Here is a 16,139-nt window from a genome sequence, read left to right as displayed (position 1 = left end):
TTAGTTTCATGCGCAACATGCTCAAACAGGTTGAAGGCGAGTTTCGGGTTGGCTTCTCTCGCTCGTAACTCCCGCAGTTTCTCGTCTCTGATCTCCTTACAGTACCTCGCAGTTCCCCTTCAAATTCCCAGGTGAGGTCATGCAGTACCTCTGGTGAAGCCCATTCAGATATCCACACACCCAGCATGTCGCTCCCCATTTTATAATCAATATACTAAAGATGGAGATGAACCACAGCACTGGATCTATACAGTGTGTGAGCACTGTTTGCAGCTGCTGTGGGAGACAACAGAACTGTGGTGATCAGTGTCACCTGCAAACTGTGTGATTGCTCTGTCATTTGGGAGAGATTCGGTGCTTTGGACACGAGTGTGACAAGTTGGAGTTTTGTTGGAGATGGTTTACATTAAAGAAACAGGAAAGCATTTTCAAATCAGATTGAAAACTTGATCAAAAGATTCTTCGTGCTGTGTTTGAGCTGTGCAAGAGTGATAATAGCATTCTGGATCACGTGTTTTGGAATTTTCTTGTGCTTTTGGGATTGCTGACAGTGGATTCTGCAGTTTTTGATTTGTATTTTTTTAATTGTGTATATAGCTGTACACATGTTGTCTGTGAATCATAAGGAGTGCCTGCACAGTATGTACACCTGAAAACGTAACCTGGTACAGCACGTGTATTTTAAATCATCCATGCTGATTTTGCACATGTTCACCGTCATCAGTTTCTGCTTAATTTTCACATCACTCTGCATGTTAGTACAGGAAACCAAGGTAAGAAAAAAGGATGAACTGTAGGTCAGGTTTGCTAAAAAGGCCAAAGGGAGTGAAATGGAGCTCCAATAAGTTAACACCCAGTTGATTCATGAGGTGTGGGTGAGTGAGAGGGTAGCCATAACTTTTCACCTTCCTGCCAACCACCTACATGTCTCTAAATCACTGAGCACAGATGTACTTACTTGTTCCACACTATTGTACGTGCGCTGACTCACAGTCCAGACTAAGCAATTAGGCTGAAATAAATATCACGCTGACAAGTCTGATGAGATTCAGGGTGTTTTCATATAATCAAGAAATGTTTCCATGAAAAGCTGAAAACCTCTTTAAAATGCTGCAGCTGTCATTAGCCAGATCGCACACCTTGATGAATATGGATGGGACAGAGGAGCTAGTCAGAGTGGCACCAACAGGCGCTCCTCTGGGCACACAGGAAAACACACGAACTTATCCACACATAGAAAAGCACAGCACCAGGAAATGATCCTAAGATTTCATGTGACCTTAAGTATGGTGCCTAATCTCAGTATGGTCCTAAATTAAAAATTTCAACCATAAAATAAGTTTGTGCACCAAAAGGAGCCCAAATCGTTGATGCATCATCAGAGATGAACAGGTTTTTGTTCAGATAGAACAAAACACGCCTACTGGAGCTCTTTCCAGTCACGCTGTTTTACTCATTGTTTTCCTTGCTTTGTGTTCCAGGAAACACCAGATGGATTTGGGAAAAGATTCCATGGTGAGAAACAATCTTCCATCACACAAGTAACTGATAAGTGAATCTGAGGAGATCTCAGAGAGACACAACAACATTAGCTGCGGTCAAAATGAGTCACAACCTTGAAACTAATCAGATTTCAGACATTTTCTGCAGAATATGAGAGATTTTGACTAAAGTCCTCGGAAACAAAAACTAAAGTAAAAGTGTTTTTTTTTGTGATCAACATTTTATTGATTTAAAACGGGGTTTGGGGCGGGGGGGGGGGGGGTACAGACATATACAGCACAACTGTAAACTGCAGTAGCAAAGCAAACATTAGTCACAAGGCATAGGGACAGCAAAGAAAAAACACAAAAACACAAAGTTAAAACCAATTATTGCCTCTTCCAGGAGATAACTCTGGATGAGTCAAAACCACTAACACGGATAAGACATCGTCTCCAGAATGATTCCATACAAATGTCAGGACTGAACCATTGCCTCGTAATAGTCTTTGCGGATGTGAATCCAGCGAACAACATTTTGCATTGTATTTGTTTTAAGGAGATTTCAGAGGTATCATTAAGGAGACAAAGACCAGGATTGGGAACATAAAAAACTTCCAGTACCTCAGATAACACAGAGTTCACAAAGACCCAAAAATTGGATACAACAGGACAGTCCCAAAACATGTGCAAAAACGTGCCAGGTGATGAATAAGTAAAAGTGTTTTTGTCATTCTTTAACTTCAGGTGGATAAAGAGGAGGTGGAGGCTTTGATTCCAAAAGGAGCTACTGAACTGACCAAGCAACAAATGCGCTACCTGCTACAGGTAAGTGACAGACAGAAAGATTCCAATAATACACAAGTTTAATTAATAACACATTTTGCTATCAATGAGAATATAATCCCACAAATTCAAGCCTGTCACCTGACGATGCCTGGTCTCGTCTTATCTGAGAAGCAAAGCAGCGTCAGGCCCGGTTAGTACTTGGATAGATGGGAGCTGGGATTCCTCCAGCTGTCTTAGCTAACCACATGTCTTAGTTAATTATAGGCTGAATTCCAGCCTTCCTCTTATTTAAAAGGTTCTTGAAAGAAACAGGACTAGTGAAGGTTAGCTTGATCTTCTTATGGCCTCTGACAGTGGATTCAGCTCTGTGTTTATCCTGTTAGACCTTAGTAAAGTGCTCAATACTGTGTATTGGACCTCATAATCATATCCAGACAAGATCATTAATAAGGTCAAACTAGTTACCGTTTGAAATTCTGTCTGTACCAGTAGCCTCTGTGTTGGGCCGCCTAAAACAGCAGAATATGTGCTTTTTAAATAATATTTACGACTGCAAAGCATTGAGCTTCACACCTTTGTTTTTTCTGTCCCCTCTCTGGTGTTACCTTCTCTGTGTTTGTGTGTCAGACTCGTCTCACTGCAGATAAGAGCATGCGTCTGCTGCTGTCCACCTTCAACAGTTTGAGAGAGGAGCTCATGCACATGTCGGAGGACCTGCGGGTAAGAAGGAGAAAAACACTTCAGACAAGTCCCAGCTCAGTCACCATAACTCAGACACTGTCCTCTGCAGCACAGTGCTTGGTATCTGGATAAAAAGTAGGGTGGATCGGCTTTGTGTCTTCTTGGAATCTTGGAGAGAAACTGGAACCGCTAGTTTGACTCTGCGGCGACAGCAAAAGAAAATAAAAAACTGTGGTAACAAACACAAACAGGAGTATAAATCAAAGCTGTCAGATCATCTTTAAGCAACTGAGAAAACTCCAGTACATGACAACAAACAAGCAAACATCTCCTAAGAAAGAAAGTCAAAGAAAAAATGCTAACACTTTATAATATTGTAGGGGAATAAATATAGTGGTACATTCAATATGCTTCTATATTAAACATTCAAATTTCGGTATTAATGGGTTTAAGTCAGGAGTGTAAATGTGACCGTAACATCAAAACCTCATGGTTCTGCCATGTCCACTTGAACCTATTTGGTTGATAACGACTTCAGTGTAACATCAGCACTGAGGGAAGAACATGACAGAGGGTGTGGTTACATAAGTAACATTCAGATCTGTACAGCAGCGTCTGTCAGGGTAGAACAGTATGCGCCCAAAGGCTTCACGCATCGTATATGAGCTTTTTCACAGGGGTGCGAGTTACTTAAATAGTTTCAATTAGACAGGCACGTACAGGACACCAGAAAGATAGTATCAAACTATTAATGAGGTGTGGTGAGTCACATTCATTGTGCTTACATTTCTGAAGAAAAACAATTAACGTTTTAAACTGACAAGGAATCAAAAATGCAAATGTGTGTTTTCTCTGATTCCAACAACAAGCCCAGCGTAATGACTAATCTGAATCCAGAAGCAAAGAAGAAGGCATGTCAGCGATCATGAAGTATATGATTATTACTGTTAAAGATGTGATATGTCTGTCTGATATTACAGCGTCTGGAGAGTGAGAAGGACTCTTTGGAGAGAGATCTGAGTTTCAAAACAGACCAGGCTCGGCAGTATGACTCCCTCCTGGCGACCGTCCGAGAAAACAACAGACAGCTCCAGGTACTCCACGTGTGTCTGTCTGTTAGTGTGTGTGCCAAATATTCATGAACAAAATTTGTTTCTCCAAATTGTGCTTGGAGAAACCACCGTTTTGATGAGTAACTTGTATTTGGTTTGTTTCATAATACCACAAAAACACTGGAGGGGAAAAGAGCCAGTTTAATTCCAGTACAGTTTCTTTTAATGTCAGTGTCTACATACAGAGACAGAACCCGAACTATCAGACAATCATGAGCAAGCATGGCAGGGTTTTGGAAGAGGAGACCTGCAGGCAAAACCAGGCTGAGGGAGAGGCTGGTACTACAGTATGAAATGGACCAATGAGAGGCTACAAAATTACTTTAAACAGCCAAAATTATTAAGATTTTCAGTGTCAGAGGTTTCTTTTAGTGGCCTCTCTCTGCTTAGCAGGTAGAACTTGGTTACCCAAGGCTAAAAAATATTAAATTTTTTGTTGCCTTTATCTTTAGGTCTCTACACCAGAACAAGCTACTGTAGTTTACCAAAGTGCTTGCAAAGCCAGCTGTCAGTCAAAGTGCCCATGAGTCCAATATACAGATGTAAAATTAAAAATTCACCACCATAGTGTTGGCATCCAGTGATGGGGGATCACAAGCCAGTGTGCTCCTAGTGCCTGTTCCCTGCATAAATGGAGAGGGTTAAACGTTTGCGTTAAATCAAATGTGCTGATCATCAAGAATGAGATACTGGAAATGGGAGAAAATGTGCTACTGTTGGGTGAAGACAGAGGAGGAAAGGCAGGTGTGTAAATGTGAGATTAGGGACACTAAATGTAGGGCCTGTGAGTAGTAAAGGGAGAGAGCTGGTTGATATGATGGCGAGATGAAACATAGATATGTTGTGTATTCAGGAGACAAGGGTGGAAGGGAGGTGGATTCAAACTGTTCTACGATGGTGTAGATAGGAAGAAAAATGGAGTAGTTGCGATCTTGAACCAAGACTATGTGAATAGTGTTGAGGTAGAGAGAGCGCCAGACAGGGTCTAGAGTTTCATGCTGGAAATAATAAGAAAATATGATGAATGTTTAAAGTGTGTCAAGGAGCTTGCAAAGAAAAGCGTCTGGACTTCTTTAAGTTGCTTGAAGACGTTTCACCTCTCATCCGAGAAGCTTCTTCAGTTCTAAGGTCAAATGGTGGAGAGTCCCAGATATAAACCTAGTGGGAGTTTCCCCCCACAGAGGGACAAAAGGACCCCCTGATGATCCTCTAATTCCCTGAGCCAAGGTGGGAAACTGGGCGTGGGTCCCAATCAGCCAGAGTTTCGGGTGAGTTCATTGTGAAACCTGGCCCCACCTTATCATAAGAATTCCTGAGATCAGATGGCCCAGGATGTGAGTGGGCGTTAAGGCGTCTGGGAAAGGATCTCAAAACTGGATTATAGATGGCAGAGAGTTGGTGTCGTAAACCCCCGCCTCTGTTCAAAGATGGTCGCTCACAGTGGACATAGATGGCTTCTTTCACTCCTCTTTCAAACCATCTGTCCTCTCTGTCCAAAATGTGAACATTGGCATCCTCGAAAGAGTGTCCTTTGTCCTTAAGATGCAGATGGACTGCTGAGTCTTGTCCTGTGGAGGTGGCTCTTCTGTGTTGTGCCATGCGCTTGTGAAGTGGCTGTTTGGTCTCTCCAGTGTAGAGGTCTGGGCATTCCTCGCTGCACTGTACAGCATACACCACATTGTTAAGTCTGTGTTTTGGCGTTTTGTCTTTCGGGTGAACCAGTTTTTGTCTGAGCGTGTTGCTGGGTCTGAAATGCACCGGGATGTCATGCTTGGAGAAAACTCTCCTGAGTTTTAAAGTGTGTGCCCCACAGGTTGGAAGTCAGTTGAAAGAGAGGATTTCTGGACTAAGTGTTAGAAGAGAGTCTTCATTGAGGAGAGAGTGGTGATTGGAGCGGACTTCAATGGACATGTAGGTGAAGGGAGCAGGGAGCAGAGGAGGTCCTGGGTAGCTATGGTGTTAAGGAGAGAAATGTTAAAGGATACATTGCGGTTGTTAAGAGTGACTGCTGTCATTTCCACTAATAGTCACAGAGAAGTATTTTACTACAGTTGAAGGCTGTATCAAAAAACGAACTTTACGTATTATCACAACACTATGAAAATTGCCAGAAAAAAAGGCGATTCCATTCTTTCACGCGTGCCGACTATGAAAACAGAATTCCAGAAATCCAGAGTTTTCTGGAGGCATGTTTGCAAAGACAACAGAGAGCTATGACCTGTTTTGCCTTCAAGCATGGGCAGGACTCAGTTGCACTCTTCATAGAAAGTGTTTCATTGCAGTCACTGGCCAGCGTTACTGTGCAAATAGTGGAGATGTTTCACTTAAGGATCAAAATGAGGAAAACCTGAACAACCCAGCTATTTTTTTTAATCTTTGAAAATGTGTGCTGCTTCTGTGAATCTATCTGCATGGGTTCATGTATCAGAGAAGGAGAAATGTAAGTAGCTTTGCTACTTTTGCTTGTCAGTTCATCTAAAAAGGCAATTCTTTATTTGGAATGAGGACACGCAAGATGTTTGTAGTGATTCCTCAGAGTATGGATTACTGCATATGCACAAATAGCAGGTCGACGTTGAGGCAAGAATTTGACCTTCAGTTTAACAAATAATACTCTTCGACACAGTCAGGTACTGCAGTTTCTGACTGTGTTGGATTCGGGCGTCTACATAGCGTCTATGTGTGTTGTCTTTCTGCAGCTGTCTGTGAAGGAATCCCAGGCCGCCCAGCGTTCACTGGAGAGCCAGATCATGAGCAAACAAAGTAGCGACTCGAATCGTGACTTCAAGCTGAAAGAGATGGAAGCAAGAATGAAAGCAATGGAGAATGAGAACAAGATGCTCCGACAGAAGGTAAAGCTGGATATGCTTTTTTCCCCTACATCTCTTTAAATAAAGAAAGTTATGCAGTTATTTAGCAAAATGTGTTTTTGAAATCTTTTGTCTTTTTGTCTTGTCTGTCCCTCCTATCAGCTGGCTGGACAAGGTAGCAGCTCCACCTTTCAGATCAAAACAGACGAATTATCCCGTCAGTACAATGAGCAGCTCAGCACCTTGACTCGAGAGAAAGATCGGGAGATCGAGAGGCTGAGGGTAAGACAGGAAGAACTAGATTCTCATCAAAATGAAAAAAAAAAAAGAAACCACAGAAGTTTGGTTTTCAGATAGGTAAGTGGCGAGCTACAGAAGCTGCACAAAAGTTGATTTGTCGCCAAAGATCTGCCTGCCTAATATTGCATCGGTCCCTGTTCGGCTGCCAAAACAGCCCTGACTCATCGAGGCATGGACTCCACTAGACCCTTGAAGGTGTGCTGTGGTATCTGGCACAAAGATGTTAGCAACAGAGCCTTGTAAGTCCTGTAAGTTGCGAGGTGGGGCCTCTACGGATCAGATGTGTTTTTCCAGCACATCGCACAGATGCTCGATTGGATTGAGATCTGGGGAATTTGGAGGCTTGTCGTTGTGCTCCTCAAACCGTTCCTGAACCATTTTCACTCTGTGGGAGGCCACATTATCCTGCTGCAAGAGGTCACAGCCATCAGGGAACATTGTTTCCATGAAAGGATGTACGTGGTCTGCAACAGTGCTTACGTATGTAGTATGTGTCAAAATAACATCCACATGGATAGCAGGACCCAAGGTTTAACAGCACAACATTGCCCACAGTGTCACAATGCTTCCTGTTTGCCTGCTTCCCATAGTGAGTGCTGGTACCAGAAACCATGAAATAATGATTAATGTTAGATGACGGTGCATCCCGGTGCTTGTATTTAAGGAAGGCATTGTTTTTCGCTTGCACGTTGTTGGCAGTTTCAGTTGCATGTTATAGGCCAGAAACATAAAAATATATCTTCTAACATGCTCCCAGTCGTAGTCTTACCTAAACTCATTTTTTTTCCTGGTTTGCTCTCCGTCTCTTGCTCTAATCTCTCCAGACCCAGATAACAAGGATTCAGACAGAGGTCACCACTGACAGGTCGTCCTCAGAGAAGAGTCTTCAACTGAAGATCACAGAGCTTCTCACCATGTTGGAGCAGCAGAAGACCACCATCTCCAAACAAGAGGAGGTCTGCAACACACAACACATCAACACTGTGTTTAATTTTGTGCCAGTCAAAGATGGAAGACTATCAAAAGGATCAGTCGAGACAAACCGGCGCTCTCAGAATCAAGAGACTAAATAGAATCAGCTGGATATTATATAAAATAGCTGTTTTTCAGTTCGTTTTATAAAGAATCTGTTAAACCTTAAATACAGATCAAGTATTAATTATATCTGGAGACCTGGCTGTGATGAAAAGCAGACCAACAGGTTTGTAATGATGGACTAAAACAAAGATGAGTGGGTACAGCTGCCTGTGTTCAACTTTGAGTTCAAATAGCCCCACCTCTAATTTCCACCCTCTCACAGTTGTTAAGAAGAGGGAAAACCTATAGAAATAACTTTTTTCTACAGGCTCTGACCCTGCCTGTTGCTGCTGTAAAAGTTTGGTATTTTGACACTAAAAGCCATTTGGGAATGGAGATGGAGTCAGTTAGCAGCCTCACGTGGCCATTTGAGGTACTGCAAAGCCATTCAGTTTGAATTTAACTAAAGTGGGGTTATTTTTCCACACAATATCAGCTTCAATATCAATATAGTCACAAAGTTTAATACTGAGATCTGCATATGCGGAAGCAGTCTGATTAGATGTTTCTAGGTAGAAATAGGCTTTTTATATGTAGAATATAAACTGATAGTGAAGGTAATGATTTTACCGTCTGCCATTTTTCACATCCGAAAAAAAGGGTAACTTGTGAAGCTCCTGTGAGATCGTCCGACTCATTCTGTTCACTGATCCTGCTGTGTTTCCAGTTAAAACCAGTCTGGATTCAATTATGTGCAAACTGCAAAAGCAATTTTAGTAAACCACAATTTTCCTTTATCACCATCAGACTTACTACATTTTGGATGATCAACAGATTTGTCTTTAGTCATGCAGAAACAAACTGAATGCTAAAAATGAAGTTTGTAAATGAAGAAAACAAAGCCAGCACCTTTCAGGTCCAACTACATTCCTCTGACTGAAAGATGATAGTTAATTTAATTTCAAAATCTGTTGCTTTCATTCAAATTCTGTTCTTTTCATTCTAATTCTTTTCTTTTCATTCAAATTCCGGTGCTTTCATTCTATTTTTTTGTTTTCATTCAAATTCTGTTGTTTTTATTCAAATTCGATTCTTCTCATTCTAATTCTTTTCTTTTCATTTTAATTCCGTTGTTTTCATTCAAATTCCCGTGCTTTCATTCTAATGCTTTTGTTTTCATTCAAAATCTGTTCTTTTCATTCAAATTCTGTTGTTTTTATTCAAATGCTGTTCTTCTCATTCTAATTCTACTCTTTTTATTCAAATTCCCGTTGTTTTCATTCTAATGCTTTTGTTTTCATTCAAATTGCGTTGCTTTAATTCAAATACTGTTCTTTTCATTCAAATTATTTTCTTTTCATTTTAATTCCCGTGCTTTCATTCTAATTCTTTTGTTTTCATTCAAAATCTGTTCTTTTCATTCACATTCCGTTGTTTTCATTCAAATATGATTCTTCTCATTCTAATTCTGTTCTTTTCATTTTAATTCTGTTGTTTTCATTCAAAATCTGTTGTTTAACCTCAGGCGCGTTTGATTACCTCAGGTGGCTCACATCACATACCAGCGCAATTAAAACTGCACAAACTGCAGGAAATAGTTTTGCTCGACATTCATTTGCTGTGAAGTTAACAGTAAAAAAGACTATAAATTCCATACCATGTGTTGGTACTCGAGTTCCATTTTACTCTGACACATTTAAAAAATTGCCTAAATGAATGCAAAGTGACTGGAATGAGTGTGAGCTATCTGTGTGGAGCACAATGTGCCGTTTAACTGACGGCTTCTTGTGGTCCTCAGGAGATCAGAAGGCTGATGCAGGACAGGAACAGCAGCTCCAAGAATGTCACTAAGACCATCATCACCAAAAGGTACGAAATAACTATGACAGATTGCTGCCAGACAAGATAACTTTATATCAAGTTAACTTATGTTAAGTGACCCTTAACTCTGCTGATTCTACTGACTGAGTTCTTGCTAGCTCATGCTGAAAATGCTTTGAAGCCACGTGACGTGTAGGACTAACCCAGCAACCACAGTCAAAGCCTGACGTTATCTTCTCAGGTCTTTGAACGGTGGGCATCTTTTACATAAGGCAGGTCATTAAATGTGGCACTGAAAGACACCCATTTGGACACACAGTAAAAGAGTGGGATTTATCTTAAGTGGAATGACATGAAAACCAAACCTTTAATAGCCTTTATTCTTGATTTTTAATCACAAATTTCACAGGAGTACTTGTACAGCTTGCCGGTGTGGCTCTTCTTAATTAATGCGATTATGGAACGTGTTGTTTGGCCGAAGAGAGAAAAAGGAGAAAAACACAATAGAACAAAATTATTTAATCTATTGTGTTTTGGGGAGATCTGTTTTTTTTAAACTGCCACCTATTACACTTTCAAAAAGATAAGTGACAGTTGAATCACTTGAATGCAGTATATACAGACAAATTCTAACCATCCACGTGACTCACAATCTGAGAATAACAACTAAATGTGCGTTTGCAGGTACAGGAACCAGTACCCGATCCTTGGTCTGCTCAGTGATGATTACCAGGTCACCTCACCTGTCAAAGAAGACAAGACCATCGTCATCGAGAGAAGTGGACAGATGATCAAACAGGTAAAAACAGGAGGCGAGAGTGAAGGGTGAGAGTGAGCAGGTCACTTTCACTGAGCTGCTCTACATTCCACACTGATTTAATGAGCGACAGCAGTGCACCTGTACATACAGCTGCATTAAAAAATATTAGGTTTGTTGAAAAAGAAAGTACCAAAAGTTCATATGTTCTTGAATTTACATGTATGTGTTTATAATTCGACGTGATTTGAACTGAGATTCTGACAGAAAAACTGACAAACTGCACAAAATGTAAAGACTTTTGTGGGACTTTAAGTTAATTTTGCAGATTTACAACCTGATGCAAACAAAAAAAACTGACAAAGGTGAAAATAAACGAATAAAACAATCCACATGTGGGCACACGGCTAGATTTTATATCAATTGATTGTCAAGCAGCTTCATTACATGTGCAACAAAGTCTATCATCATTATCGGCTCTTAAGTGACAAATAGAATGTTAAAAAGGGGAAATTCAAACTTCAAACTTGGAGTTTATTTCATGCATAATGTCAAATCTTAAAAGAGTTCAAGTAAATCAGTGTTCATTATTCAGAAATAATAAATATAAAAACTGCACTTTTTGCGTGCTGTGAAAGCAAGATATCTTATTTTATTATTGACCTACACTGTTTGAAGTTTTCAGCTAAACAGCAAAGCCCTGATTATACTGTCTGTGTCTGCATGTGCCAGTTTTCCCGTGACTACATCAACTTGTCAAGTCCTCCTGCTCATATCTGAGATTGTTTTTATTTTTCTGATCATGAATTGTAACATTAAAGTATTTTGCAATGAAGCAGTAAAGGAGTAATCTACTGTGAAGGAATGTGATAGTCGGGACTCTGAGAATCCGTAAGACCGAGGCTGTTCAAATTGTGGAAACTGTGTTTTCTTTGCATCTTCTCCATTAAACAAGTGAAGCGTTTGCATATTTAAACTGAATTATAACAGCTCTACCTGTTTTTTTTATTTTGAAACAGGAAATCATTACAACCCCTTAAAGACACACTGCTTCTCTCCGACAGGAATGAACTATGACCAACCAGAAGATCCAGATGTCACCCCCTATTCCCCTGCATGCTCCTCCCCCTCCCCTCAGGGCTCCCAGGGATGGTGGTGGTTGAAATCCCCTTCTTTGCCCCTAAATTTGGGATCTTTGCTTTGACCAAATTGTTTGGGGTGACAATTTTATCAAAATTTTCATTTTTTTTCCTTGTAACTAATAAAAAGGGAATTAATAATCTACTAATCACAGGCCAAATCTGATCAGATGATGCTACAGCCAGTTATGGATTGAGGCACGGGTAAAAAGAGTCACGACAACTGGGAACACGCTGAGATTAGAGTTGAACTGTCCGACGTGGATGGATGCTTCCTCTCTTTTCTCACCTTTATAACCTCATTCTGCTGGTTTCACTAAATTTAACATTCAGTCTTATTTGGTTTGACTCTGCACTTTAGCACATTAATACAAAGCACTCAATGGAATCACTAAACAAGTGATTCTGCAATATACTGCAATACAGTCATCTGTGATACCTCACAAAGTTGGTATTTAAAGAAGAAATGGGAAAGATTGTACACTATGACCTGAAATTTAAAATCTTTCAGGCTTAGTCTGATATACAAGAATATTCACAGGAGATTGTATTGTGATATATTGCTCTGTTGATGATTATCTGTCCCATCTCTACCCAGCTGGGGCAAGATAAGTTTGGATTTGGTTCCACGTGGATGTTTGTCTTCCCATGCTGTAAAATTCTTGAATGGAAATAGTTTAAGTTTTGTTTCTAAGGAAGTAATATTCTTATTTATTTCCCATTTTCTTTCTAGAGGAAGGAGATTGTTTGAAATATATATACTTTATATGCTCTCTGTTCAGTTTATTAAGCCTACCTGTGCATCCTCATGCATCATAGTACAACGTGTCCGTTTTTGTTCATTCTTTGAACTGGCTGCACTAGACAGATATACCTAATAAAGTGACTTCAGTATTCTTAACTGTGAACACTATGAATAAGCTTTTCTAGAAAAGCTCTCCTGACAGAGGTTTGCAAATCTATGCTTCTGTCTAAACACGAGAAGTTGTAAAAGAAACTGTCAAATCTGCTTAATTACCTTTGAAATCACTAAATGTCAAAAGATTGGATCAACGAGACAAGAAGTCTGCAGCTAACCGAAGGAAAACAATGCACCGCTGTGGAACCAAATGCTAAGTACCAAAGTGTCAGCCTCCAGTTGTCACCGATGTGTGTTTTGCCAAGACTGGTACCATGTAGCATGTAGCATGCAATCCTCCTCAAAGCCACCACAGCCATTCTTGCCCAGGGGACGAGGAAGTGGATGCATTTCTATGACTGCTACTCTGCATGTAAATATTTGTGTATATTTGTAAGCTGGGCGTGCTTAGTGTATGATCTCTCCAGTGTGCGTGTGGAATAATCCCCCTCTGCACTGCGGTTCTCATGATCATTTAACAAACGTTCTTAACGGGTAGTTTACTTCTGTTTAGTGCTAAGTGACTGTTTTTTTTGTTCAGTGCATTTTACTTTATTTGTAAGTTTTCTATGACTCAGAGGTGAATGGGTTCACATGTAGCTTTCATGTGCGATCTCGGGTTCGGGGTGTGTGATGCCTCACATTCGTGTGAGAAAATTCAGGCTTGATTGGATGCCTCCGGGTGCGAAGCATCACATTGGGCGGGAGGGTGGGAGGGGAATATAGCTGGAACTGAAGCATGATTTTGGGAAGGGGGGGTGTTAAGATGGTGCAAGAAGATTTAAAGCACAATATCATATAAACTTTATGCCCGAGTCTGTTTCTGTTTCAGCTTCTTTTTTCTACTCTTCTTACATACAAGCAGAAGGCTTTGTGTCTACTGGGTAGCACTCATACCCCTTTTCCACCGATGCAGGTGCCCAGTTGATAGCCAGTTCCGTGTGTTTCTACCAAGGAAAGACCAGTGCCCATGCCAAAAAACCTGGCATCAGAACGGCACCACAAAATTTCCCGGCCGAGAGTTGGGATCACTGACATCAGTGGTGTGGGAGGGGCTACCACAAGAAAGTGAAGAATGATTGGTAGGTACAGCCCACAGTTTCTGGCTGCCATGATTTTCTTAAAATAGAACTTACCTCAACTCCCTGACACTACATAGTCGGTCCTAAAACCTGTTGCATTGTGGTGCTGAAGACAGAACTGGCTCAACACTATTACTGGCACCAGTATCAGATGGTGTTAAAGAGGTATTGAAGGCACTGTAGCCTGCTTTACTGGCTCATCAGCAGCTTGTGGTTTACATGAAATAGAACACTGAAACTACTGACTTTAAACTGAGGCTGTGTATTTGTTACTGCGCCACAAGCTTAAAAAAAAATCTGCTAATAACCGAATGTCAGGGTTGGATGGTAATAAATTATATTAAGGGCAAATGTATTTGCAGAACTCAAAAGAAAATTCAGAATTTTAAATGTATGATTTTAAAGTAATTAAACAGTTTTTGGATTAGATTTGTTTTTCTGTTTTGAATTTATTGTAAGACAGTTCTAATGAAAAAAAACAACTTCCATACAAAGTTAATTTTCAACATAATCTGACCCAAAATGATGAAAGCATAGAGAAGGTCCAGTTATTGTTTTCATCCTCTTTTTAAAAAACAACCACCAATCCGTGATTGTCTACTAAACCTGCTTATGTTGTCGTTGATTTGTATTGTAGTATACTGATGCTGATGATGGGGTATAAAATACAGTTAATGATTGTTTGTAAGTGATATAGACAACAGTGAAGTAATATTACAAGATCTTTGTAAAACAATGTGTAGTTCTTCCTTTAAAGAACAGCACAAACTGGCTACAACCCGAATAGAAAGACGTGAGAGGTAAAAGTGATGGTGACGCCTCGACTGGCAGCTTTATTTAAATGCATTTAAATCAACTCCAGTGCTCGAGAGCTACTTTTCCTTTTTTTTACCCCAACACAGCTGAATCAAATGATTGGATTATCTCTTCAGCATGCCATCAAGTTTGGCAAAGGCCTGGTAACAAGCCATTCATTTGATTCAGGTGTGTCGGAACACGGATGCATCTAAAAGCTGCAGGACAGTAGCTCTCCAGGACTAGAGTTGGACACCCCTGATTTCCTTTCAGTGGTACAAGCAAAACAGCAGTCTTGACCATCAGCAGTGAAAAGTGGCTTTATGCAGAGCTGTAGAAATAAAAGCATTTTCTTCTCTTTGATCTTTGTTCTTTGGCCAGTCTCAAATATGACTTCTACTTTACAATCTACTGTGCTGAAAACTGAAGTCACCGCTTTGACAAGTCGAGACGCATGTTTTACGGGTGCCATTCAATAAAACATTTCTTGAATATGATGAAGGCAAGCTGAGGAGCTGTGAGACACACGTTTCCTTAATTCTGATACTTGACTTCTTGCTCATTTGGGTACTGAGGTTCTCATATCTGTTCTGTTCTGGTTGGAGCTGGTTTGTGCTCTTCTATGAAAGTCCAGCACACACATATTGGAGTATTTTACTGCAAGGAATAACTGATGAGGTTTAGTTTGTGTATTTTCAATATTTTGAGGGAATCATCAACCCCCAAATGCTCCTAGCTGTATTTGGTGCTTATGTATCGAGCGCACCAGTTTTCGTTGTGGTAAAATGCAATGCAAAGCAGGTTTTGTACTGATCAGTAAGGCTTTTAACAAAGTGAACTTAAAACAGGGAGTGTAATGTCCCACTGGAACACCACAGTGAATAAATGAGCTCCTGCATACCTGTATATTCTATTAAATGTCACAAATTAATAATGATTATATTGATATATCAGACCAATTTATCTATAAATTGAAAACATCTCCATTTCTGAGTCCAAACTTTAAAGAAGTTCTGAAGTAGTACTAACCCAAATTAAGTACGGCTCCTCTTGTGGTTTGCTGCTAAGTAATTTTACTGATCACCTGTTTTGCTGTCCCTCTAGTGCAGAGGTGCCTCGAACTCTTGAGGCCTGGAGTTCCCCACCTCTGCTCTAGTGTGTACAGGACTTGCAGCGTATAAACTGTACTACAGTCTCTGACTATTACATATTACATATTCCTCTCTTTCTGTCTCCTTGATTGTATATTTCTGCAGTTTATCGTGTCAAAAACATGTACAGATTTTTTTTTTTGCTGTGATGTGGTCTCAATGAGTTTCACACTGAACTGAATTCCTAACTATTTTAGTGTGTGCAACACATTCGGGTACTATAACTGGTTTTACAGGCTGCAGCTCTGATTTATAGCCTACTGAAAAAAACGCAAAGCCTCACACAGTGTCAACCACACTGCAAAA

General features: G+C 40.3%; 1 protein-coding gene across 2 annotated transcripts in view; it reads left to right on the top strand.

The window, feature by feature from the left end:
- Positions 1 to 12,808, top strand: part of pof1b (POF1B actin binding protein) — a 33,881-nt gene extending 21,073 nt beyond the window's left edge. The window contains exons 4-13 of one of the 2 annotated variants that reach the window (XM_026181794.2): positions 1,482 to 1,515; positions 2,229 to 2,309; positions 2,898 to 2,990; positions 3,932 to 4,045; positions 6,763 to 6,915; positions 7,036 to 7,155; positions 7,998 to 8,129; positions 9,989 to 10,059; positions 10,696 to 10,810; positions 11,833 to 12,808. In XM_026181794.2, coding sequence (XP_026037579.2) covers positions 1,482 to 1,515; positions 2,229 to 2,309; positions 2,898 to 2,990; positions 3,932 to 4,045; positions 6,763 to 6,915; positions 7,036 to 7,155; positions 7,998 to 8,129; positions 9,989 to 10,059; positions 10,696 to 10,810; positions 11,833 to 11,838 — 919 coding nt within the window. In that variant the 3' untranslated portion in view covers positions 11,839 to 12,808. Of the gene's footprint in view, positions 1 to 1,481; positions 1,516 to 2,228; positions 2,310 to 2,897; positions 2,991 to 3,931; positions 4,046 to 6,762; positions 6,916 to 7,035; positions 7,156 to 7,997; positions 8,130 to 9,988; positions 10,060 to 10,695; positions 10,811 to 11,787 lie in introns of both variants that reach the window. The other variant, XM_026181793.2, reaches the window with a different exon arrangement.
- Positions 12,809 to 16,139: the final 3,331 nt, after the last annotated feature.

Source organism: Astatotilapia calliptera, chromosome 10 (assembly GCF_964374335.1).
Source record: "Astatotilapia calliptera chromosome 10, fAstCal68.1, whole genome shotgun sequence".
NCBI classification, from domain to species: Eukaryota; Metazoa; Chordata; class Actinopteri; order Cichliformes; family Cichlidae; genus Astatotilapia; species Astatotilapia calliptera.
The sequence above is the reverse complement of the archived record's forward strand: the minus strand, read 5'-3'. Positions and strand labels throughout refer to the sequence as shown.